The sequence below is a fragment of the Triturus cristatus genome, chromosome 12 (genome assembly GCF_964204655.1).
Source record: "Triturus cristatus chromosome 12, aTriCri1.1, whole genome shotgun sequence".
NCBI classification, from domain to species: domain Eukaryota; kingdom Metazoa; phylum Chordata; class Amphibia; order Caudata; family Salamandridae; genus Triturus; species Triturus cristatus.
The window spans coordinates 13846140-13870107 of record NC_140595.1 but is presented as its reverse complement, the minus strand read 5'-3'; the positions used below and the strand labels follow the sequence as shown (position 1 = coordinate 13870107).

At 48.5% G+C, this 23968-nt stretch overlaps 1 protein-coding gene across 1 annotated transcript in view; it reads right to left on the bottom strand.

Moving 5' to 3' along the window:
• Nucleotides 1-23968, bottom strand: part of SHC2 (SHC adaptor protein 2) — a 90770-nt gene that overhangs the window by 5389 nt on the left and 61413 nt on the right. The window contains exons 8-10 of the mRNA XM_085637678.1: nucleotides 23739-23919; nucleotides 22992-23067; nucleotides 3090-3254 (exon numbers count right to left, since the gene is read on the bottom strand). Of these exons, the coding sequence (XP_085493804.1) occupies nucleotides 3090-3254; nucleotides 22992-23067; nucleotides 23739-23919 (422 nt within the window). The remainder of the gene's footprint in view (nucleotides 1-3089; nucleotides 3255-22991; nucleotides 23068-23738; nucleotides 23920-23968) is intronic.

Sequence of the window (23968 nt, the reverse complement as noted above, 5' to 3'; positions counted from 1 at the left end):
TTGTGTGCCTCCTTCTGTATTAGTTTATCTCCTTCTATGTTTGTGTGCCTCCTTCTGTATTAGTTTATCTCCTTCTATGTTTGTGCGCCTCCTTCTGTATTAGTTTGTCTCCTTCTGTGTTTATGAGCCTCCTTCTGTATTAGTTTGTCTCCTTCTGTGTTTGTGTGCCTCCTTCTGTATTAGTTTGTCTCCTGTGTCTGTGTGCCTCCTTCTGTATTAGTTTGTCTCCTATGTTTGTGTGCCTCCTTCTGTATTAGTTTGTCTCCTTCTATGTTTGTGCGTCTCCTTCTGTATAAGTTTGTCTCCTATGTCTGTGTGCCTCGTTCTCTATTAATTTGTCTCCTATGTCTGTGTGCCTCCTTCTCTATTAGTTTGTCTCCTTCTATGTTTGTGCGCCTCCTTCTGTATTAGTGTGTCTGCTTCTGTGTTTGTGTGCCTCCTTCTGTATTAGTGTGTCTGCTTCTGTGTTTGTGCGCCTCCTTCTGTATTAGTTTGTCTCCTTATATGTTTGTACGCATCCTTCTGTATTAGTTTGTCTCCTTCTATGCGCCTCCTTCTGTATTAGTTTGTCTCCTATGTTTGTGTGCCTCCTTCTGTATTAGTTTGTCTCCTGTTTGTGTGCCTCCTTCTGTATTAGTTTGTCTCCTATGTCTGTGTGCCTCCTTCTGTATTAATTTGTCTCCTTCTGTGTTTGTGAGCTTCCTTCTGTATTAGTTTGTCTCCTTCTGTGTTTGTGCGCCTTCTTCTGTATTACTTTGTCTTCTGTGTTTGTGTGCCTCCTTCTGTATTCGTTTGTCTCCTTCTGTGTTTGTGCACCTCCTTCTGTATTACTTTGTCTCCTGTGTTTGTGTGCCTTCTTCTCTATGTGCCTGTCTCCTCCTCTATTTACCTTCTTCTATATTAGTCTATCTACTATGTTTTTGTGCCCCCTGAATTTGTCTCTCTTTCTGTCTTATGCTACCTCCTTCCGTATCTTACACCTACTCTATTTGTCTCTCTCATTCTGTATTTTTCTGTCTGCCTCCTTCTGTATTTTCTCTCCGCCTGTATTTGCCTCTCAAATTCTGTATTTGTCTAGCTCCTTCGATATGTGCCTCCTTCGGTATATGTCTATCTCCTTTTGTGTTTTTTCTTTTTCCTTTTTCTGCCTCTTTTTGTATTTTTCTCTTTCTTTGGTTCTGCCTCCTCCTGTTTGCCTTTTTCTGTATTTGTCTGTCTCTTTCTTTGTCTGTCTCCTTCTATTTTCTATGTTCTGGATTTGTCTGCCTCTCTTTGTCTGCCTTCTTCTGTGTTTGCGTTCTTCTGTATTTGTCTGTCTCTTTCTTTCTTTGTCTCTCTGCCTCATTCTGAGTTTGTCTCTCTCCTTCTTTCCCCTTTTACCTGTGTTTGTCGGACTCCATGCCCCGGGCTCCTCCTCTAACTTCATGACTTCCTTATATTTCATCTCTCGCTCTCTCTCTCTCCTGCCTCTCTCTGCTCTCTCGCTCTCTCTCTCTCTCTCGCTCCCTCTGTGTCTGTCACTCTGTTTCTCTCAAACACCTGTCACTGGTCTTCCCATTATCCTAATCCTTCTGATTAAAAGGGGGGCTCTTGAAAGAGAAGCCGCCAGACACTAAGACGTGGAGACAGAGTGAGATTCAAAACTCCAGCCCCAGCCGCATGGGACCCGCCGGATATAATCAGGCGCGCGCGCTTTAATGAGGTCTGTCCCTTCCTCGCCGCACGATAGAGCTATTGTCCTGCTCAGTCCAATTACGGCGCCTCCTCTGTGCACCGCTGATCTGCGTCAATCCCCTCGCGGCTGCCAGAATATCCCTTAAATTCTAATTTGACATCCCTCGAACTTCCCCGGAGATCAGCTCTCCGTCGAGGCTATCTCCGTCTCCTCTCTGCCTAAATTCTGCCTCCTGCCCCCCTCCCCGCTCTAGATTTAAAGCCTGTTCTCTCCTGAGCAGCCCCCTCCATGTCCCCTGCCCCCCTCCTGCCTTATCCCCAGAGGAGGACAGCTCTCCTCATGTGATACTCAATCTCTCCTGTCTTTTCTCACTCCTTTCCGTTCCTTGCTACTGCCCCCTCTTCTCCTCTAGACTGGTTTTCACTTACCTCCTTCCCACACTTCTCCTGAATCTCCTGCTCGCCCCTGCTCCTGTGTAGCCCCCTCCTCCTCATCCATAGGTTCTTCGCTCTCCTCAAGTGATACTCAATCTCTTCCCTGTCTTCTCTCACTCCTTTCCTCTCCTTGCTTCTGCCTCCTGTTCTCCTCTTCTTCTCTAGACTGGTTTTCTCTTATCTCCTTTCCACAAATCTCCTATGTTTCCTGTCGCCGGTTCCTGCGTAGCCCCCACCTCTCCCACTGGCGAATAACTCTTCACATATCATACTCAATCTCTCTTCTCTATTTGTTTCTGCCATTTACCCTTTTTCTTCTTTTCTGAATGTATTGTGTTCACGTTGTATCTTCCTCCCCACCCTCGCTCCTGTGTAGTTTCCTCCTCTCCCATAGGTCTTCGTTCTCCTCCTGAGGCACACTCTTCTTTCTTTCTTGCTTCTGTCGCGTTCTTTTCTTCTCCTTTTTGCTCCTCTGTCCCTGCTCCTGTGTAGCCCCCTCCTCACTCCTGGGTTCTGCGGCCTCCTCACCTGATACTCACTCTCTCCTCTGTCTTCTCTCCTCCACTCTCTGCCTTGATCCTACCTCCTGCCCTCTTCTTCTTCCTCCAGATTGATCCTCAGTTACCTCCTTCCCACTCCTCCCTTCCTCGTTCTCTGCGCAGCCTCTCCTCTCCCACGGGTGCCCTGCTCTCCAGTACTGTGTTGTAGATGTATGTAGCGCTTACTACCCCAGCGCTGTTGCGGCGCTTTGCAGCCGGCTACCACGCGTCTCTGGAGCCCAGGAATAGTCATGTGTTAGTGGTAAGTGCTGCTCTTCTTTGCATGTGTCGAGCAGGCGCAATGACTGGTTACATGCAGCTCCGTCACTGACTCTCACCCTCTTACCTAGACATTCTCCCTGTGCTCTCCTCCTACTTCCTTCCCCTCTTCCCTGTCTGGTGACCCCAACTGACCCGAAAGATAAACACTCCATGTCTTACTCATGTCGAAGAGGTCCTTCTTAGGGGAGTCCTCAGGCGCGCGCGGCCCCGTGCTCTCCAAGTCCCAGCCTTCCAGGTTCTGCGTGTTCACGTACATGTGCACGTCGTAGTCACGTGATCCCAGGGGCCTTCCGTCGGGCTGGAGGTACCCGTCACTGGACTGTGCTTAAAGACAGAGAAACACACTCAGTCCTGGCCTGGCACTACCAAGGTGGCCCTTATCTGTATACCCAGGTAGACCAAAGCGCTCACTTCACTTCCAGCCCACGTTCCAAGTCTTAGCTCTGCCAATGCACCTAATTTCTGGTCTTCATCAGTCCCGAAGGTCCAGGACCCACATTATGCAGCCCTGCCAAGATTCTCAGCTCCATGCGTGATGTGTTGCTCAAGTCTGTGTTTTTTTATCTTCGAATTCTGGGACTTGTAGGCATATTTATTGCATTATAAATCTGAAAGAAACACGTAGTGATAGATTCCTTACCTTAGAATTACCCCCAGGCGTCACACTGGATCCGGAAAGTTTTCATCAGCAGTACCCCTGCGTAACGGAAGGTGGCGTTGTGTGGCTCCATGTCCGTCGTTGGCGTTGCGGTCGGTGAGATGGCGTTGCGGCAGCTACTTAGACGCCGCCCTCGCGCGCTGACGTCAGTTCATTCTTTTTCCGCGCCAGCAAGTGCAGAGCCGGGAAGAGCAAGTACCCCCAGTCACTTTATGACTGAGTTTTTTCGAGGCCTTTTATCTCATTTCTTCTGAGTCGTTTGACTCCTGGTGTCGTAGGGATGCCCGGTTTTAAAAACTGCGGGACTGTAACCGCATGATGTCTGTGACGGACCCGCACCGTGTGTGTCTCTACTGCCTGGGGCGCGACCACGACTCCCAAGTCGTGCCCCGACTGCGGGTCCATGGCGCCGAAGACTTTGCAGGAGCGGTCCCGAAAGTTGCTGGAAGTCCGGCAGTCGGATCCGCTCCGCTCAAGGTCACGGTCCTGTGGGAGGTCGAGGGACCGGTTGCGGAGCCGTCACTATCGTTCATCTGGATCTAAGTCTTCGCACTTGGGGTCAGGTAAGTCGAAGCATTGCAAAAAGAAGTCGAAGAAGCGTCATCGCTCTTCGACTTCCCCTCGCCCATCGCGCGACGCAGCTGAGGGTGCGGGTGGTGCCACCCCCGCGGCTCTGGCGGAGACTGCGACGTCGCCGCTGGCCTGCCCACCATTTCCGGGACCGTCGGTGACGCCTGCTCAGGCAAGAGTTTCTTGCTGCCATGGCCTGACTCTTTAGGCCATCTGGCCCCTCTGGTGAGCCTTCAGGCCCCGCGGGCCCGACTGGGGATCCGGCCCATCCGTCGCTGGTGGCTTTGACCCCGGCGCCACCGTCGGCCCTGGTGCCACAGGACCACCCTGGATCCGAGATTGGATCCCGGGCAACACTGGTTGACCTCATAACACCTTCACTGGTGTCGCTCCCCTCCGGCACCACCTCTGACGTCGTCTGATGCTACCGCCAACGTCGACCCTGGCCCCAACACTTTCATTTCAGAGCCACAGGCACTCGCAACAACAACCTCAGGGTGGCCGAGGACGTGAGAACCGCCGATGCGGTTCTGGGGACCAGTGGGCAAGTCAGTCCACCTCCACCCCCACAGCATCCACTTCCAAGCCTTCCTAGTCCGTCCTTTCAGGCCCATCAGACACCAGTGGGCGGCAGGATTGGCCATCATCTCCTCCACTGGTGCAACATCACATCGGACAAGTGGGTGCTGCAAATTGTCCGAAGGGGCTACTCCCTCCCCTTCGAAACTACCCCTTCAGCCATGCCACCTCAATATCACCGCATGTCGGGGGACCATCTTGCGCTTCTTCAGCAGGAAGTCTCAACCCTCATGGCTAAGGGGGTCATCGATCGCGTTCCTGGGACAGAAGTAGGGCGTGGTTGTTATTCCCGCTACTTTCTGGTCCCCAAGAAGGATAAGGGTCTGCTTCCTATCTTAGACCTTCGGAACGTCAATCGCTTCCTCCCGAAGGAGAAGTTCAAGATGCTAACACTTGCTCAGGTCTTGTCTGCTCTAGACCCGCAAGATTGGATGGTAGTGTTGGACTTGCAGGACGTTTACTTTCATATCCCCGTCCTGCCGGCCCACCCGCATTACCTGCGGTTCACAGTAGGCCACGAGCACTTTCAGTTCACCGTGCTCCCCTTTGGCCTTACCAGCGCCCCTCGGGTGTTTACGAAAGTGATGGCGGTGGTCGCAGCTCATCTGTGCAGATCAGGGGTCCCAGTCTTCCCCTATCTCGACGGCTGGCTGTTGATGGTGGGCTTGCCCCAGGCAGTCGTCTCCCACCTCCAGACTACGGCCGACCTCCTGCATTTGCTGGGGTTCTCCAGCAACGTGCCGAAGTCGCACCTGATTCCCTCTCAGAAGCTCCTCTGCATCAGAGCGGTTCGGAATTCGGCGCAGTTTCGGGTTTATCCTCCCGAGCAGCGAGTCCGGGATATTCAGGCTATGATTCCGATCTTTCTGCCTTTATCCCAGGTTTCGGTCAGGATGATCCTCCAGCTACTGGGCCGGATGGCCTCCTGCATACTGTTGGTGGATCATGCCAGATGGCATATGCGGGCTCAGCAGTGGTACCTGAAGTTCCAGTGGGTACAACATCAGGGCAACCTGTCCAATCACGTCCAGATCTCAGGGGGCACTGCACAACAATTGCAGTGGTGGCTCACGAATCGCGATTGGATCAATGACAGATTCCTCTCCCTTCCCCATCCGGAGCACACAGTTATGACGGACGCATCCCTCCTGGGATGGGGCGGCCACATGTTAGAGGCAGAGATCAGAGGCCTCTGGTCTCCGGCAGAGTCCGGGCTCCACATCAACCTTCTGGAGCTTCGGGCGATCCGACTTGCACTGAAGGCATTCCTTCCCTCTGTCCAGGGAAGAGTGGTGCAGGTGTTCACGGACAAAACCACTGACATGTTTGTACTGCAACAAACAGGGCGGGGTGGGGTCGTGGACCCTATGTGAGGAGGCTCTGCGCCTCTGGACATGGCTGGAACATCAGGGCATTTCCCTGGTGATTCAACACCTGGCAGGATCTCTGAACGCCAGGGCAGATGAACTCAGTCGCCGGTGCATGATGGATCACGAATGGCGTCTGAACTCGGACGTGGCGCAAGGTCTGTTTCAGCAGTGGGGAGAGCCTTGGTAAGATCTATTCGCCACCGAAGAGAATGTGCAATGTCACCAGTTCTGCGCATTGGAATTTCCAAGGTGACACTCGCTCAGCGACGCTTTTCGTTGCGTGTGGAGTTGCGGTCTGTTGTACGCCTTTCCGCCTCTACCACTTCTGCCCAGAGTGCTGCAGAAGATCAAGCGCAACCGGGCCCAAGTCATTCTTTGGCTCTGGACTGGGCTCGAAGAGTCTGGTATCCCGAGCTACTCAGCATGGCTATCCATCCCCCAATCCCACTGCCTCTTCGGAAGGATCTTCTGTCGCAGCAGCAGGGGACGGTCCTCCACCCGAACCTGTACATTCTCCACCTCCTTGTGTTGAGATTGAGCGGCGGCAGTTGACGTCTTTTGACCTGCCTCCCAAAGTTTGTAATGTAATCTTGGCGGCCAGGCGGCCCTCCACAAAGATGTATACGCTTGCAGGTGGAATACGTTTGTGGCATGGTGCACAGCAAAGGCAGTGGGTTCCCTTTCTGCCCCTCTTTCAGAGGTCCTTCTATTCCTCCTCTCTTTGGCCCAGCAGGGCTCTGCTCTGGGCCCTATCAAGGGCTCTCTCTCGGCCATTTCAGCCTTTTTACAGCTTCCAGATCATCCTTCCCTTTTCAAATCCCCTGTTGTGAATAGATTCTTAAAAGGCATTACTCATCTTTTCCCTCCTGTTCCTTTCATAATGCCTCAGTGGGGCTTGAACATGGTTCTGACATATCTGATGTGTGTTCCCTTTCAGCCACTTCACAACTGTCCTCTTCGTCTTCTCACTTTAAGGGCTGCATTAGAGGTTGCCATCACCTCTGCCACTGCCTTTCACATCGGGCAGACCATTACGTTGCCCACCTTCTTTCCGCCTCCGCATCCCTCGAAAGAGGAAGAGAGGCTCCACCATCTGGACCCAAAATGTGCGCTCTCTTTCTACCTGAACCGCACTCAAAGGGTGGATGACCCTTTGTTGGCTACGAGGGCGCCAAGAAAGGTCAGGCCGTGCACAAGCGGACCATCTCTCTGTGGGTCGTACTGTGCATAAAGGCTTGTTATTCTTTGGCTAAAAAGGAGCCCCCGGTGGGGCTAAGCGCCCATTCTACCAGGGGGACGGCAGCCACTACTGCTTTAGGGTAGGGAGTTCCCTTGCAGGACATCTGTCAGGCAGCTACGTGGGCCTCGCTGCGCACGTTTACCAAGCACTACTGCCTGGACAGCCAAGTCCGAAGAGACGCCTTCTTTGGCCGTTCGGTTCTCCAGGACTTTCAGGTGTGATCTTGGTTCGCAGACCCACCACCGGGGTTGGTATTGCTGGGGTATCTATTCTAAGGTAAGGAATCTATCACTACGTGTTTCTTTCAGATGCACAAGTTACTTACCTTCGGTAACGATATATCTGTAAGAAACATTAGTAGTGATAGATTCCTTACCGCCCCACCCATCCTCCCGGTTCTGCGAACTGATTTCTAGGGTTAAGGTCATCCTTTTCAGGGCCCTAGTTTCAGGCACCAGTGGTCAGTGTCTTGCATGGCTCTGCGTTCCTGGCGCGGAAAGTCGTGTACAAAACTGACTGAAACAGGACTGCGAGTTAAGCCACTGGCTGCGGAGGCGCAGCCGGACTTACTCAGGGGCCCATGTTGAACATCTAGTAAGGGCAGAACCCAGGAGGCGGGAATGCATCAAGCCAGTGAAAAGGCAAGCGCTGAGATTGGCTGGCGTTGTTCCAAAGGCCCACGGCCCAATCACAGGATGGGCCTTTGGCGAGAGTGGGGAATAAAGAGCGAAAGGTGGCACGTCACTTCACCGTGCTGCTGGCCCTCACCAATTGCATGAAGGGATTCTCCAAGGCGGCAGAGTGAAGCCATAATCGCAAGGGGGTTGGGGGTTGGGGGGGCAGGCAAGGGTCTGCAACACGACCCGCTGTAAATATTGAAAAGGATGAATGCAAGTGTGGGCAGTACTGTAAGTTTAAGCATGCCTGCAATAACTGCAGGGTATGTCGCGCCCCGCAATCGATTGCAAAAGGGCCAAAGGAACGGGGTAAAACAAAGAGGGCAACAACAAGAAATGGAGATTTAGTAGTCTTAACGGGGGGCACAGTCCAGTCACTTTTCTTCCCACACCCATTAAGAGAAACAACTGCGGTCTCGTGGGTTCATGAAGGGGTTCATCATTCCCTACCAGGACCCACAATTCCAACGCTTTAGTCAGAATCTGAAATCAGTCCGGTTGAACCCATCTGTGCCAGCAGAAGGTTGAGAAAGAAGTTTGCTTGGGCAGGGTCCTTTACCAGAGCTACCCTTCGACAGCTTTGCAGTATCCCCTCTAGGAGTAGTGCCCAAGAAGGAAGCGGGACAGTTTAGGCTGATCCAACACTTATAACCTCCCGGACGGGAAGACAGATACACTGCCTGGATGACTTCCTTTTCATCGGGAAACTAGGCACCGCAGAATGCGTGGATTTATTGGGTCCCTTTGTGGCACTGGCTGGGGGGCTCGGGGTTCCATTGGCTCATGACAAGACAGGGGGCCCAGCCACCCGGCTGTCCTTTCTGGGAATGGAGCTGGACACTGAGGAGGGCATGTGCAGGCTGCCCCCGGCTAAAGTAGAAGACCGTAAGTCCTTAATTAAGTTGCTGCTTTCAAAGAAAAAAGCCACACTGGTTGAAACGTAGCAGTTGCTAGGCAAACTCAACTTCGCCAACTGTGTGATCCCAGCTGGGAGGCCATTTGCTAGGCAGCTGGCGTGGTTGATGAAAGGGATGACAAAGAAACGCCACAGGGTCAGGCTCACACAGGGGTAAGGGACGGCCACGAACAACGGGCGGTCTTCTTGGCTGAGTTTAACAGGACCTTGATTTAGCGAGAACCCTGGGTGTGAGCGGGGCGATTAGAACTCTTCACCAATTCAGCGGGAGGCGAAAGCTGCTGTGCCATTCTGGGCTCGGCATGGGCGGCTGTCCGTTGGCCAGCGCAATGGCACATGAAGGGGATCACCAAGAACATTACTGGTTTGGAGCTCTTCCCCATCATAGTCTCATCCTTCATATGGGAGACACGACTCGCCAACAGGCAAATGACTGTGGGTGGACGACCATGCGGCGGTGGTCCATGCTTTGAACCTGGGGACGGCACATTGCCCGGCTGTGGTGCGCATGCTAAGACACCTGGTCGGCTGCCAGCTTAGGGCCAATATAGCTATCAGAGCCAGGCACATTTGTGACTATTAGAACATGGTGGCTAATGCTGTGTCTCATTTTCAGTGGCAGAGATTCACAGAGCGGACACCTCAAATGGATCCCGTCATGACATCAGTGTGTGAGAACTATGGAACCTGGTAGACCCGACTTGACCGTGTTGGTGGAAAATGCCCTGGTCCCCAAGACAGCGCGAAAATATCATAAGTGTTGGGAAACATTTCAGGAGTTAACCACCATGCGCAGGCAAGACAATGGATTGAGTAGAGAGGTTGAAACACTTATGCACTGGTCCTTCACAAGGGTGAAGAAGTAAGGCGTGGGTGCAGACCCACATTAGTGCAGTGTCTATACAAAGTTGGCAATGGGGAAAGACCCTGCTGAGGTGCTCTATTGCCAAGCGGTCATAAAAGGGTAGGGGCGCTTACAACCTAAGCAGAGGTATATGAGGTGCTCTATAGAGTTCAACATCTTAGAAAAGTTGCTCAGGAGCCTTCATAGCATTTGCAGGCAGTAATACGAGCATTCACTCTTTTGAGCAGTTTTTACACTGGCCTTCTTCAGGGCCTATAGGGTCAGCGTGCTGGCAGCCCCCTCCAGATTCAATCCAGGGTCATGCAGCATAAGGGGCGATTACCTATGCATGGGAGGGGGTTAGATGACAATATACTTACAGAGGTCAAAGATAGATCAGGAGGCCAAAGGCAAGTTAAACTGCCTGGAAGACCGCAAATGCGGCTGGTTTAGCGCACGCGTAGGTACATGTAATGTGGTATTCGGTCAGGCCGCCCGCTCTTCGTGCATGAGGATGGCTCATACCTGAGCCGCTTCCAGTATATCACAGTACTCAGAATGGACCTAGGTGTGACGGGCCTTCCACCTAAGGAATTCGGGTCACAGTCATTTCGCATAGGAGCCGCGACAACAGCAGCAGTTGGCGGACTTAGCGAGGAGCACAAAAAGCGGATAGGCCGTGGGCCTCGGGGGCCTTTAAGGGCTACAGTTGCGCCTGACTTAAGCAATGTCGTGTTTCTTTCATGACAGGCCCCCCTGGATACGTGTGCAGAGTGTGGATTCTGGGACATTCTCACATCGCGAGGGCACAATGGTGGGTGTCGGTGCAAAAGGACTATGAGTGAATGTGGACACTGGGTAGGCCAGGGTTGAGAGAACAGTTACTGCCTACCATTCAAAATGCACTGCAACAGGGAGGGAAGCCTTAGGCAGTAGTAGTGTATCTCTGAAGAACGACTTAGCTAGCCTGGGGAGAAGGGACTCGCTGGGGGCAATGACAACCGCCTCACGGCAGTTGCCAGGCTCATTAACCCGGCGAAGCTGGTTTGGTCGGAAATCATACCTCGCTTCGAATGGAGGGGCGCGTTAGATCACATGGCGATCGAAAGGTCCAGGAGAAAGTTAAGTATCACCATGACAAAAGGGTGCAAAGCAGATGGGTGGGGATTCGTACGACATTAGCTCATAAATCTGAAAACCCAAGGGTATGATGAAGCGGATGGAGTCCGTTTGACCGGAGTGGGCATGGGCCTGTATTTACTCAACATAGCAGGTGCTCTCGTGCAGGCGGGTTACTGCTAGGAAGGCAGGACGAGGAGAGCATGGAGGAGCTGCCTGATGTCAAGAAACCGCAGGCAGCGTGACGGAGACAGCACAGAGAAACAACGCGGTGAGCGCAGCAGCCAAAATGAGGAGCTTCTCAAGTGCGTGTCCTTGGGATGCCACATGGCAGGGGCGCGGGAGCAGGCGAATGGTCAGCAACGGGTCAGCAGAGGGCAGACACGGCACTTGCAGACAGTTTTAGGCAGCAGGGCTGCGCACTCACAGTGCTAGACGCCCGCAAGGAAGTGGGCTATCGCGCGAGGCGCTGTCAGGAAGTGCTCTCAGGAAAACATGATCTGAACCTGAACTAGTGACAACAATAACAGCCAATTGTGAAATATGCAGGGGAATTTAGTTGATCATTGATTGCGTGTTTTATGATCTTGCTTATACGTGAATAAAAGGCCTGTGATTTTGCACCAACAAGTGGCTCATGTGTTAATAAGAGGGAAGTGTGTCATCAGCTTGGGAGTTCACTGGGCACTCGCCCGTCTTAGAGGGCTTCCATAATTCAAAGAAAAAACCTGAACTGGTGCAGCACATCACGCATGGATCTGGGAAACGTGCCAGCGATTCATCACCAAACTGCTGTTATGCTGTTATGCTGGCATCGACACATTGAAGAGCTTGGACCCACATACACAGCTCTTTCATTGCACCTCCAGCCCGGCCTGCAGCTCTGTCTGATACTGCAGAGCTCGGACCCACATACACAGCTCTTTCATTGCACCTCCAGCCTGGTCTGCAGCTAGCTCTGTCTGACATTGCTGAGCTTGAACCCACATACACCGCTCTTTCATTGCACCTCCAGCCCGGCCTGTAGCTCTCAGTCTGATATTGCACAGCTTGGACCCATATACACAGCTCTTTCATTGCACCTCTAGCCCGGCCTGCAGCTCTCTGTCTGATATTGCACAGCTTGGACCCACATACACAGCTCTTTCATTGCACCTCCAGCCCGGCCGGCAGCTCTCTGATACTGCAGAGCGTGGACCCACATACACAGCTCTTTCATTGCACCTCCAGCCTGGCCTGCAGCTCTCTGTCTGATACTGCAGAGCATGGACCCACATACACAGCTCTTTCATTGCACCTCCAGCCCGGCCTGCAGCTCTCTGTCTGATACTGCAGAGCTCGGACCCACATACACTGATACACAGCTCTTTCGTTGCACCTCCAGCCTGGCCTGCAGCTCTCTGTCCGATGCTGCAGAGCTCGGGCTCACATACACAGCTCTTTCATTGCACCTTCAGCCAGGCCTGCAGCTCTCTGATACTGCACAGCTCGGACCCACATACACAGCTCTTTCATTGCACCTCCAGCCCGGCCTGCAGCTCTGTCTGATACTGCAGAGCTCGGACCCACATACACAGCTCTTTCATTGCACCTCCAGCCTGGTCTGCAGCTAGCTCTGTCTGACATTGCTGAGCTTGGACCCACATACACCGCTCTTTCATTGCACCTCCAGCCCGGCCTGTAGCTCTCAGTCTTATATTGCACAGCTTGGACCCACATACACAGCTCTTTCATTGCACCTCTAGCCCGGCCTGCAGCTCTCTGTCTGATATTGCACAGCTTGGACCCACATACACAGCTCTTTCATTGCACCTCCAGCCCGGCCGGCAGCTCTCTGATACTGCAGAGCGTGGACCCACATACACAGCTCTTTCATTGCACCTCCAGCCTGGCCTGCAGCTCTCTGTCTGATACTGCAGAGCGTGGACCCACATACACAGCTCTTTCATTGCACCTCCAGCCTGGTCTGCAGCTGACTTATTCAGCATTTCCTATGAGAGAAAAAGAGAAAACAGTGGATGCTTATCCTATGAGAGAAATACCTGGAGGAGGATATGTACATGTTCCATGGACCAGACAGGATATTTTATCATTTACGAATGATTTCCCTCGACTGAGAGAAAAGCCCGTCGAGTGGTATAGGCAGGTAGACAGGTTTGTGAAATTGTCGAAGGTGCTGTGGATTGACCTGAATAGTCTGTTTGATATAATTGTTCCAGCAGACTTGTGGGCTGAGTGTAAAATAGTTGTAAGTTGGCCTACTGAGGAATATCCAAGAGATCAGAAAACAGGAGCACCAGATCCAGAGGTAATGAAAAAATATGATCAGGTAATTGTATTCCTGAAAAATAAAGTACCTCCAAAAGAGACAGACTGGGTTAAGATAGATCAAACACATCAGGAAGCAAAAGAATCAGTTCATGCTTTTTACGAAAGGCTGATACTGGCTTTCAAACAGTTCAGTGGGGATGAACACCTGGGTGACAAGTATTTGAGTCATTTTGTATACAGATTTGTATATGGCCTGAGACCTGAGATTAGTGAGAGAATTCGTGAGCATACAGTGGACTGGCAGAGTAAGAAAATAGATGAGATTCTGAGACATGCAAAGTACTTCAGTGATGAAATTGAAGCAAAACAAAGAAAGCTGAAAGAAAAGGCAATGTGGGCACAGGTGAAAGTTGCGGAGAGACAAGAAGCACAGTTAGTGGAACAGGCAAATAATCCAGGGAATAGGCCCAGATATGCAGGGAAAGGAAAGGGGAATCTTGAGGAAGCTAAGAAAAAGTTCCCTTGTCACAACTGTGGTCAACTGGGACATTGGAGATCCGAGTGTACCAATCCACCATTAGTGAATAATGAAAGTAAATCATTAAATCAACAGGTGCAGACAGAGGGGTGTAATCAACAGCAGCAACAGCAGAAGGTTGTTAAACAGCAGAGTCAAGAGCCAAGACCGCCTTTGCCGCAGAATAGAGGGTCCCAAAAGTACAATCAGGATTCGGGATTCTACAATGATGAGCAGGTAAACAAACAAAGGCGTTCTAACCCGGTACAACAGTATTTGTTAAAGAATGAAGGGAGTGAGTCTGAAGGTGATTATTGACGGTGCAGAAGAGAGGAGGATGAGTGCATACTTGGTGCAACTCTAGAAATAGACCAGGCACGACCATTTATAGATGGGAAAATAAATGAAGAAGGTGTTACTTTTTTAGTAGAACAGGAGCAACGAGATCAACTGTCAGGTCAGCAGATATTAGAAATCTTCCTCTCTCGGATGAAGCAATCCAAGTAGTTGGTGTAGCCAATACACAAATCAAGACACGTCTTACCGAACCAGTAAGGGTAAGAATAGGGAAATTTTCGGACATGCACAGATTTGTGGTCTGTGACACTAGTCCAGTGAACTTGTTAGGCAGGGACCTGCTGTGCAAGATGAATTGTACAATTTTCTGTACACCGGATGGAATAGCTTTTGAAACACCAGATGAGGATGTTTTGTACCGGATGACTCTAGATAATAGAGAGAGTGAGATGGTTGGTACATATGCTGTGTTTAATCCAGAGGATTTGCCTCAAGAGCTGAGTGACACAGTGAAAACGACAGTTTGGGATTTTACTGGAGAAGATGTGGGATTGATGAATAATGTAGATCCTGTGAAAATCTCAGTGAAAGAGGGAATTACTTATCCTAATATCCCTCAGTACAAAATGACACCAGAAATAATTGAGGGAATAACTCCTATTATTGAGAAAATGATTCAGCAAGGAGTTTTGAGAGAACTACTGAGTAGCCCGTGTAACTCACCGATAATGGGGCTAAAGAAGCCAAATGGGAAGTTCAGGATTGTACAAGATTTGAGAAAGATTAACAAAATTGTGGTGGCATGTTGTCCTATTGTGCCAAATCCGTCAGTGATTTTGTATCAGATTCCTCATGATGCTGAGTGGTACACAGTGATTGATTTGTGTCATGCTTTCTTTTCAATTCCATTGCATCATGACAGCCAGCCGATTTTTGCATTCCGGTTTGGCCAGCGTATTTTAGCATGGTGTTGAATCCCACAGGGGTATACAGAGAGTCCTTCGATATTCAATCAGTTATTGAAAAAATCATTGGAGAGTTTGATCATGCCTGAAAGCTCAGTGCTAGTGCAGTATATTGATGACCTACTTGTGGCATCAAAGACACGTGAAGCTTGTGAAGTAGATACTATAGCTTTACTGAATCATCTGGCAGATGGAGGGTTAAAAGTATCTCCAGCCAAATTGCAATTTTGCAAGAAAGAGGTGCATTATCTTGGACACAATATTGAAAAGGGTCTGAGAAAGGTGACCGATGACAGGATCAAAATTATCAGGGGAATGAGAGCCCCAAGGACCCAGAGAGAAGTGAGGATGTTTCTGGGGATGGTGGGTTATTGTCGTCAGTGGATAAGTAACTTCTCCCTGATAGCAAGACCACTGATTTAGCTGACAAAAAGTGAGGTGAAAGATCCATTAGAACTGGATGGAGAACAAAGGGCAGCATTTGAGGAGTTGAAGAGCAGAATGTGTGAAGCCCCTGCTTTGGGAATGCCAGACTATGAAAAAGAGTTTGAATTGTACTGTAGTGAGAGAAATGGATGTGCACTTTCAGTGTTAATTCAGAAGCATGGACAACTGAGAAGGCCTATTGCGTACTTCTCATCGACACTTGACCCTGTAGCTGTGGGTTTACCAGGTTGTCTGAAATCAGTAGCTGCCACATGCAGAAGCTTGGAACAGAGTGAGGGTATAATAATGGGATATCCTGTAAGGGTATTCGTACCTCATAATGTGGCAATTCTTTTGACGAGAAGCAGAACTCAATATATGTCACATAGTCAGCTGACTAAATATGAGAAAGTCATTCTGGGAGCATCAAATGTGACTCTTGAGAGATGTGTGAATGTGAATCCAGCAACATTGTTGCCAGATACTGAAAATGTGGGTGTGAAGAACGAAGATGATCATAATTGCTTGGATGTGCTTGATTACTGTACAAAGCCGAGACCAGACATAAGAGGTCTTCCATTGCCTGAAAGTGACCATGTGCTGTTTGTGGATGGATCATGTCTGAGGAATGATGATGGTGTGCTGAGTGCAGCATATGCAGTGTGCAAAGTTTCAGAAGTTATGGAAGCTTCACCATTGAAAGGAGTGAAGTCTGCTCAAGTTGCTGAATTGGTGGCATTGACGAAAGCTTGCGAGATTGGGAAGAATCTGAGAGTGACTGTAATGACTGATAGTCAGTATGGATTTGGAGTCGTGCATGATTTTGGCCAGCTTTGGCTACAGAGAGGTTTCTTGACGTCGAGTGGGACTCCAATAAAGAATGCTGAAGTGATTGGGAAATTGCTTGAGGCGATACAGCTGCCTAAAGAATTAGCAGTTGTAAAATGTGCTGCTCATGGACAAGGAGATGATTTTGTTACACTTGGAAATCGTTTCGCAAACGACATTGCACAGTATTGTGCTAAAAATAATCACTCGATCAATAGGGAGCGAGAAAAGGAAATGTCTTTTTGTTCTGTGATGTTTACTAATGTCCTAGAAACGTGGGATGAAGTGAAACAGTTGCAGGATGAGGCAGGAAATGAAGAAAAGAAAGATTGGATCAAGGCAGGTTGTGCCCCAAGAGAAACAGATCATGTCTGGATCTATAGAGATGGTAGACCAGTCATGCCTAACTCTATGCTGTCGACAATGGCAAGAATGTATCATGGCCAGGGACATTTGGGAAGGGATGCGATGATCAGGTCTTTTAAGCAGACTTGGTACAATGCAAAGTTCAGGACAATTGCAGAGAGCATCTGTCAAAGATGTTTGATTTGTCAGCAAATTAACACTGGGAAAAAGACAGTGGTGAGTCTGGGAACGATAGGCAGAGAAGGTGGTCCTTTTACGAGAATGCAGATTGATTTCATTGAAATGCCCCAAGTGAACAGATTGAGGTATGTTCTAGTGGTAGTCTGTTTGTTCTCAAGATGGGTGGAGGCCTATCCGACTAGGAGAAATGATGGAATAACAGTGGCAAAGTTACTGTTAAGAGAGTTGATTCCTAGGTACGGGTTTCCAGTAACGATTGAGTCTGATAGAGGTGGACACTTCTATAATGAGCTCATGAGTTTGATTTGTGAAGCATTGAGCATACAGCAGAAGCTACATTGTGCATACAGACCAGAGGCTTCTGGCGTTGTGGAGCAGATGAATGGCACAATCAAGAACAGGATTGGTAAGATGTGTTTAGCCACTGGAATGAAATGGCCTGATGTCTTGCCTCTAGTGCTAATGACTATTAGATCTACTCCAGATAGAACTACTGGTTTGAGTCCACATGAGATTTTGATGGGACGTGCAATGCGTCATGCATTTGTGCCTGTCAATAAGTTGATGACAATAACTGATAACATGGTTTTGGATTACTGTAAAGGCCTGGCTGACGCAGTTCATTCTGTGTTTCACCAGGTTGGAGAAGACGCTACAACACTTGAGAAGAAGCAAGCTCATGATCTGAGTCCAGGGGACTGGGTGAGGATTAAAGTGCACAGAAGAAGAAATTGCTTGGTTCCAAGGTGGGGAAGGCCAAGACAAGTTATTCTGACTACGACAACTGCAGTAAAGTGTGCCGGTGTGAAAAACTGGGTGCATGCAAGTCATACTCTGAGAGTTCCTAATCCAAAAGATGGGACTGGTAAGGAGTATTTTGAAGAATCAGATTCAAGCGATGATGGAGAAGCTGAGTCAGTGAGAAGAAATCGAAATTCTGAAAGAGAATCAGAGGAGGCTTCAAGAGAACCATTGAGAGTCTCAGAAGGGAGATCAGATTCTGTAAGAGTGCCTGAAGTTCAAACGAGCAGTGGAGAAAACAGAAGAGAAAAGAGCAATTCCACAGAGACTACTCCTGAATCAGATGAAGAAGTTGAAAATCCACTTGAGATTACACCTGAAGAAGCAGGGTCAGTAGAAGCTAGAGAGGGACAGATTGCGGAAGACCCCCGAGGAGGTGTAGGGAACATTCCTGATAAGTTAGGTGAAGGGACAAGTAGACAGCAAGAAGATTGCGTGTCGGAGACCCGAGGAGGGAAAGAGTTAGGGAAATCTCAAACGGTGGTTGGAAAAACTGTGGTGCTAAGAAAAACTGCTGAAGAACAAGAGGCAAATGAGACAGAATCGGAAGAAAGTGAGAATGAGAAATCAGAGGGTCGAGTTCTGAGAAAGAGAACTTGGATTGGAGAAAGGAATAATAAAGAAGTAAGACCAAAAAAGGTTGTGAGAGGAGATCTTTGGCCTAACAACAGAATAAAGAGGCTGAGATACAGACTGATACGAGCAAATAAATCGAAAGCTGAGCAAGTGAACGAAGTGTCGAGTCAAAATCCAACAAAAGGAGAAAAGCAGAAAGAGTCGAAGGAACCAGAAGAAATCAAAAGAATCAGAAAACCTAACCAGAAGTATAGGTCGCCGGAATGGACGTACGTGGTACTGTCTGAAGGTGAAGAGGCAGAAAGTCAAGGAAATCCAGAGGAGACCGTACGAGAAGTGGTTGAGGAAGAAACAGGTGAAATCCTGAAAGTTATCTTGACTGACATTGAAGAAAAGTCAGATACTGAGGATGTTGTAGGAGATCTAATACAATTTGATGTCGAAGAAGTTGAAGTGAAGAGTGATGAATATCCGAATTGAGTGAACTAAAGGAGTCACTTGGAGAGAAGTGAAAAGAAGAAAGTTTGAAATTAAGCTGTTTGAAGTAATCCAAAGTCCTAGAAGTGCCAGTAGTAAAATAATAGAGGCTAAGTCAAAAGACACTGTCAAAGTAGTAAAATGGCTAACATAGAGAAAAATCAAAGTAGATGTGCCTTCTTAAAAAGATGGTGTAGAATGTGCTGCTGCTGTACTGGATTATTAATGCTATTGTGGGGTGTACTAGCTTTATTAGTTACTTTTAGAGTTACGATAAGTACATTTGAAATACACACTGAGAATGTGACTAATGCAGAAAAGAGTTCGCATAAAGTAGTTCCAACTAGAATTAGTAACATTAACATACATAAAGATAGGTCAATTAATGATTTTTCTAGCAATGTTTTTTCAAAGTTGTTGTACGAATATGTGAAGACGATGGAAGTTAGGGATTTCTACGTATGTATGCAATTACCTGCATCCGTTTCAGAGGGTGTTACTTATCACCATTTACCAGCTACGTATGGAATTTCTTGTAGTGTGTTAAGTAGTGTTTTTTATTTGCTAGGGAAAATAGATTATGAGATGTCTAACAAAGATAACATTTTTGGGCAATTGCCTATGAATAAAAGGCTGAATCCAGCTAGAGAAGCTAACATTTTTGGTGAGATTTTTGTTGAGAAAGAAGAATTAACATTAGATTACATTTTTAAGAACAATTTATCTTGCAGTTTGAAAGAAGAGGAGAAGGCTTTCTTAAATATGGTGGAGGAAAGGAGAATGAGCATGCATGAGAAGGCAGGGAAATATAAAGTGAGTGAAACAATTTGGGACATTGAGATGGGAAAAGAGTTGAAGAATGGGGCTAGACCAACTTTAGCTCTAGATGCACCACAGAAGGGTAAACTATGCATTACAAGGAAGAAATCCCAATATGATACATATTTTGTTGGGACTAGTGAGTGTCATGATACATACTTCATTGCAACAGGATGGGGTTTCAAGGGAGGAGAGGATCCAGTTTTTCCAGGAGTGTATTATGTTTGTGGGAACAAGGCTTATTACAGGTTGCCTGACCATTGGTATGGCACATGTTATGTGGGCCTGGTCTTTCCAAAGATCTTTCATATAGATAAGATAGAAGATGTAGAACATATTAATTTACTAACACGTTTTAAGAGAGAAACTTGGTCAGAAATTGTAGGTGATATTTTTGGAGCTTTAATTCCAGCAGTGGGAATTTCTTTAAATGCATATGGGATTCGGAAACTGTCAACAGTGGTGGATCGCTTATCGACAAGTACCGCTGGAGGGTTTCTGTTGGTGAATACGGAGATGATTGCCGTACGTGCCATGTCTATGCAAAATCGACTTGCCCTTGATATTCTATTGGCCAAGGAGGGTGGAGTTTGTGGAATGCTGAAAGTTCAACATTGTTGCACTTACATTCCTGACGAAAGCAAAGACCTGAAGGTCTATATCAAAAATATTACTGATTTGCATGAAGAATTAGTACCACTGGAAGCTGAAAGTATCTGGACTAAATTAGCTAATAAAGTTAAAGCTGTTAAGAGTTTTATTGCTAAGATAGGTAGTACTATTATAGGTAGGATATTGTTTCCTTTGTCCTGTGTAATTGTTGCTTTATTGATACTAAGATTGGTGTTTTTGTGTTGTAAAAACAGGGGAGGGAAAAAGAGAAAAATTAGAAGTAATGCAGAAAAGAAACAAAAGAGGTCAAGGAGAGATCCACAAGAGATAGAATTAGAAGAATTGAGGGAGAGTGTGTACTTGGAGACGAAGAGGGATGATGAAAGGGAGTCTGGTGTGTAGTGTTGTGAAAAAGAAAAAGACATTTCCGATTTCTCCTAAAATGGGACTAAATTTTTTTGGGGTTGTTTATTTGGTGATAATATCACCAAAGGGGGGATTGCTGGAGCAGGGTTTTCTGTTGAAAATTTATCGGGTTTTAAGCTCCAGTTTTGTCTATAAGTCGTGACTAAAATCACTAATCTATAATCGATAATTACATACACATAAGGGTATTAGTGGGGTTAACACTGTTTAATCACTATGCTGTGGTAACGTTGTTTTTGTCTCTTTTAATTAAGATGGTCCGTTTTGGCCTGTAACAAAATGGCTGCCTTTTACAGCCTGCACTCGAGTGATCGAATTTTGATGAGAGGGCCTTGCTGAACATGGTCGAGAGTCACCTGACCACAGTCTTCGGCTGGTTTAAAAGTTTTCCGTGAGGACAGCAGCTCTGGGCGTGAGTCCAAATAACCTTGGAGGACAAGAGAGCCACAATGAACTTTGTGATTACAGCGGTGGCTTCATTATGGTTCCGAGGAAATGTGTGCGTGAAAGTAACATTTGCAAAACTCGAGTTTCCTTCTTCCGTCTTTTTATTTTTGTGATTTTTCTGAGCGGAGATTTTCTTAAATGTAGCGATGCTACATCCTTTCCTGCTCGCTCTGCTCAGTGGTTTAACGGATATTCAGAACATTTTATGTTGCTTTAATTTGTAAGATTTGCTATAAATATTGTTAGACTAGAGAGGGTCTAAGGCCACTTCTTCCCAAACCTGCGTTGGTGAGGATCGATGCTGTGAGGACGGCGACTCGGGAGACTTTACTGAGAGACCTGTCCTGACCCCTTTATGACATTTAGCTAGACTAGGTAATTATGAGAATAATGATTTGCTTTTGATTGACTTTCATTTGAACTAATTTTAGATAAAATATCATTTATGAATTACTGTGTTGGTGATTATTTCTTGTCAATTATTGAGTGTTCTAATGTGATTATTGTTGTTTAAAATCATGACTCAGGACAGTATCAAACTGATCACATTGACCTTACTGTAGATACAGGGTGTTTAGGAGTTTTCTCTCCGCAGGTTCAGTGCTGATAGAGTAATCGAGCGTATATTAGTGAAATGGGCCCAAGTGTGTGATGAGTGTGTGTGCGTGTGTCTGTGAAATTACTCTATCCGTGGAAGTAGGGAGAATTTGTATGCCCTGATCTGCAGCACTAGCTCTGTCTGATATTGCTGAGCTTGGACCCACATACACAGCTCTTTCATTGCACCTCCAGCCTGGCCTGCAGCTCTCTGTCTGATACTGCACAGCTCGGACCCACATACGCAGCTCTTTCATTGCACCTCCAGCCTGGCCTGCAGCTCTCTGTTTGATACTGCACAGCTCGGACCCACATACACAGCTCTTTCATTGCACCTCCAGCCTGGCCTGCAGCTCTCTGTCTGATACTGCACAGCTCGGACCCACATACACAGCTCTTTCATTGCGCCTCCAGCCTGGCCTGCAGCTCTCTGTCTGATACTGCACAGCTCGGACCCACATACACAGCTCTTTCATTGCGCCTCCAGCCTGGCCTGCAGCTCTCTGTCTGATACTGCACAGCTCGGACCCAAATACACAGCTCTTTCATTGCACCTCCAGCCTGGCCTGCAGCTCTCTGTCTGATACTGCACAGCTCGGACCCACATACACAGCTCTTTCATTGCACCTCCAGCCCGGCCTGCAGCTCTCTGATACTGCACAGCTCGGACCCACATACACAACTCTTTCATTGCACCTCCAGCCCGGCCTGCAGCTCTCTGATACTGCACAGCTCGGACCCACATACACAGCTCTTTCATTGCACCTCCATCCCGGCCTGCAGCTCTCTGTCTGATACTGCAGAGCTCGGACCCACATACACAGCTCTTTCGTTGCACCTCCAGCCTGGCCTGCAGCTCTCTGTCTGATGCTGCAGAGCTCAGGCCCACATACACAGCTCTTTCATTGCACCTCCATCCTGGCCTGCAGCTCTCTGTCTGATACTGCACAGCTCGGACCCACATGCACAGCTCTTTCATTGCACCTCCAGCCTGGCCTGCAGCTCTCTGTCTGATACTGCACAGCTCGGACCCACATACACAGCTCTTTTATTGCGCCTGCAGCTCTCTGTCTGATACTGCACAGCTCGGACCCACATACACAGCTCTTTCATTGCACCTCCAGCCTGGCCTGCAGCTCTCTGTCTGATACTGCAGAGCTCGGACCCACATACACAGCTCTTTCATTGCACCTCCAGCCCGGCCTGCAGCTCTCTGATACTGCAGAGCTTGGACACACATACACAGCTCTTTCATTGCACCTCCAGCCAGGCCTGCAGCTCTCTGATACTGCACAGCTCGGACCCACATACACAGCTCTTTCATTGCACCTCCAGCCCGGCCTGCAGCTCTCTTCTGATATTGCACAGCTCTGACCCACATACACAGCTCTTTCATTGCACCTCCAGCCCGGCCTGCAGCTCTCTGTCTGATAGTGCACAGCTCGGACCCACATACCCTTCACATGCACCCAGCAATCCATACCTGCTTCACCAAGGTTGTCGCCTTCCCAGGGAGGGGCCACAGTGGTGCTCTGGTCTCGTCTGGATGGAGATCCGTTCTGTGCACGAGAGGAAGGAAAGTGCTGGAAGTGAGTGCCTAGCCTTCTTGGCACATATACTACAAACACGCAGGCTTACGTATGCGGAGATCTCTGCTGTTGGGTGGAAATCTCTGCATAGGAGACAGAGGCCTGGCCCTCCAAACGTAGGTTTGTGAATAACATTCTGTAGTACGTGAGTACGACTGCAGGACTACTAAGTGTTCTACAAAATGGATTTTGTGACTAGCCCCCAAAATTGTTGGAGATATTTATCGATGCACGAAGTGTGCTGCACAGATCTCTAATGGGGGGCGCACATTATACTCCTCCCATTAGTTAGCATGAGACCCTCGCGGGTATGTAGTGCGCTTTACAAATGATTGATTGATTGAGCATGAGCTATTTCCAACCGTGCAAATCACAGACCCTTCTGGACTGACCAAACATAACACAGCGGACCCCCCACAGGACCAGCCAAAAATAATTCAAGGAACTGTCTGGAAATGGTTCCAGGACTGCAGAAGTGCCATGAGGTGACACAAACACTTCAGTTCTGCTACACAGATGTGTTACAGCACATCATGAGTGTGATGACCAGGGCTCGGATCAGATGTGGTTTGGGGGAACTGTAGGTGACCCCCATGGTCGTATTCTGCTGATAGTTTTGAGGCGCATGCTTTCGGACACACCTGAATGAAGTGGTTGGTGCTGGGGGGTTGTGTATGGACGTGGCCCACCAGTGGCCCCTGCCTCATCCTAGAATCCATGATTCCGCCCAGCGGGGGCTCCTTCCCGGGAATGCTGTTATAGTAATTGTGCTCTGCCGATTCATCCTCATCTCCCCAGGCAGACTCATCGCTGGTCAGCAATCTGCAGAGAGTCCAGAAAAGAACAGCGTCAACTTTAGGAGAGGGTTGTA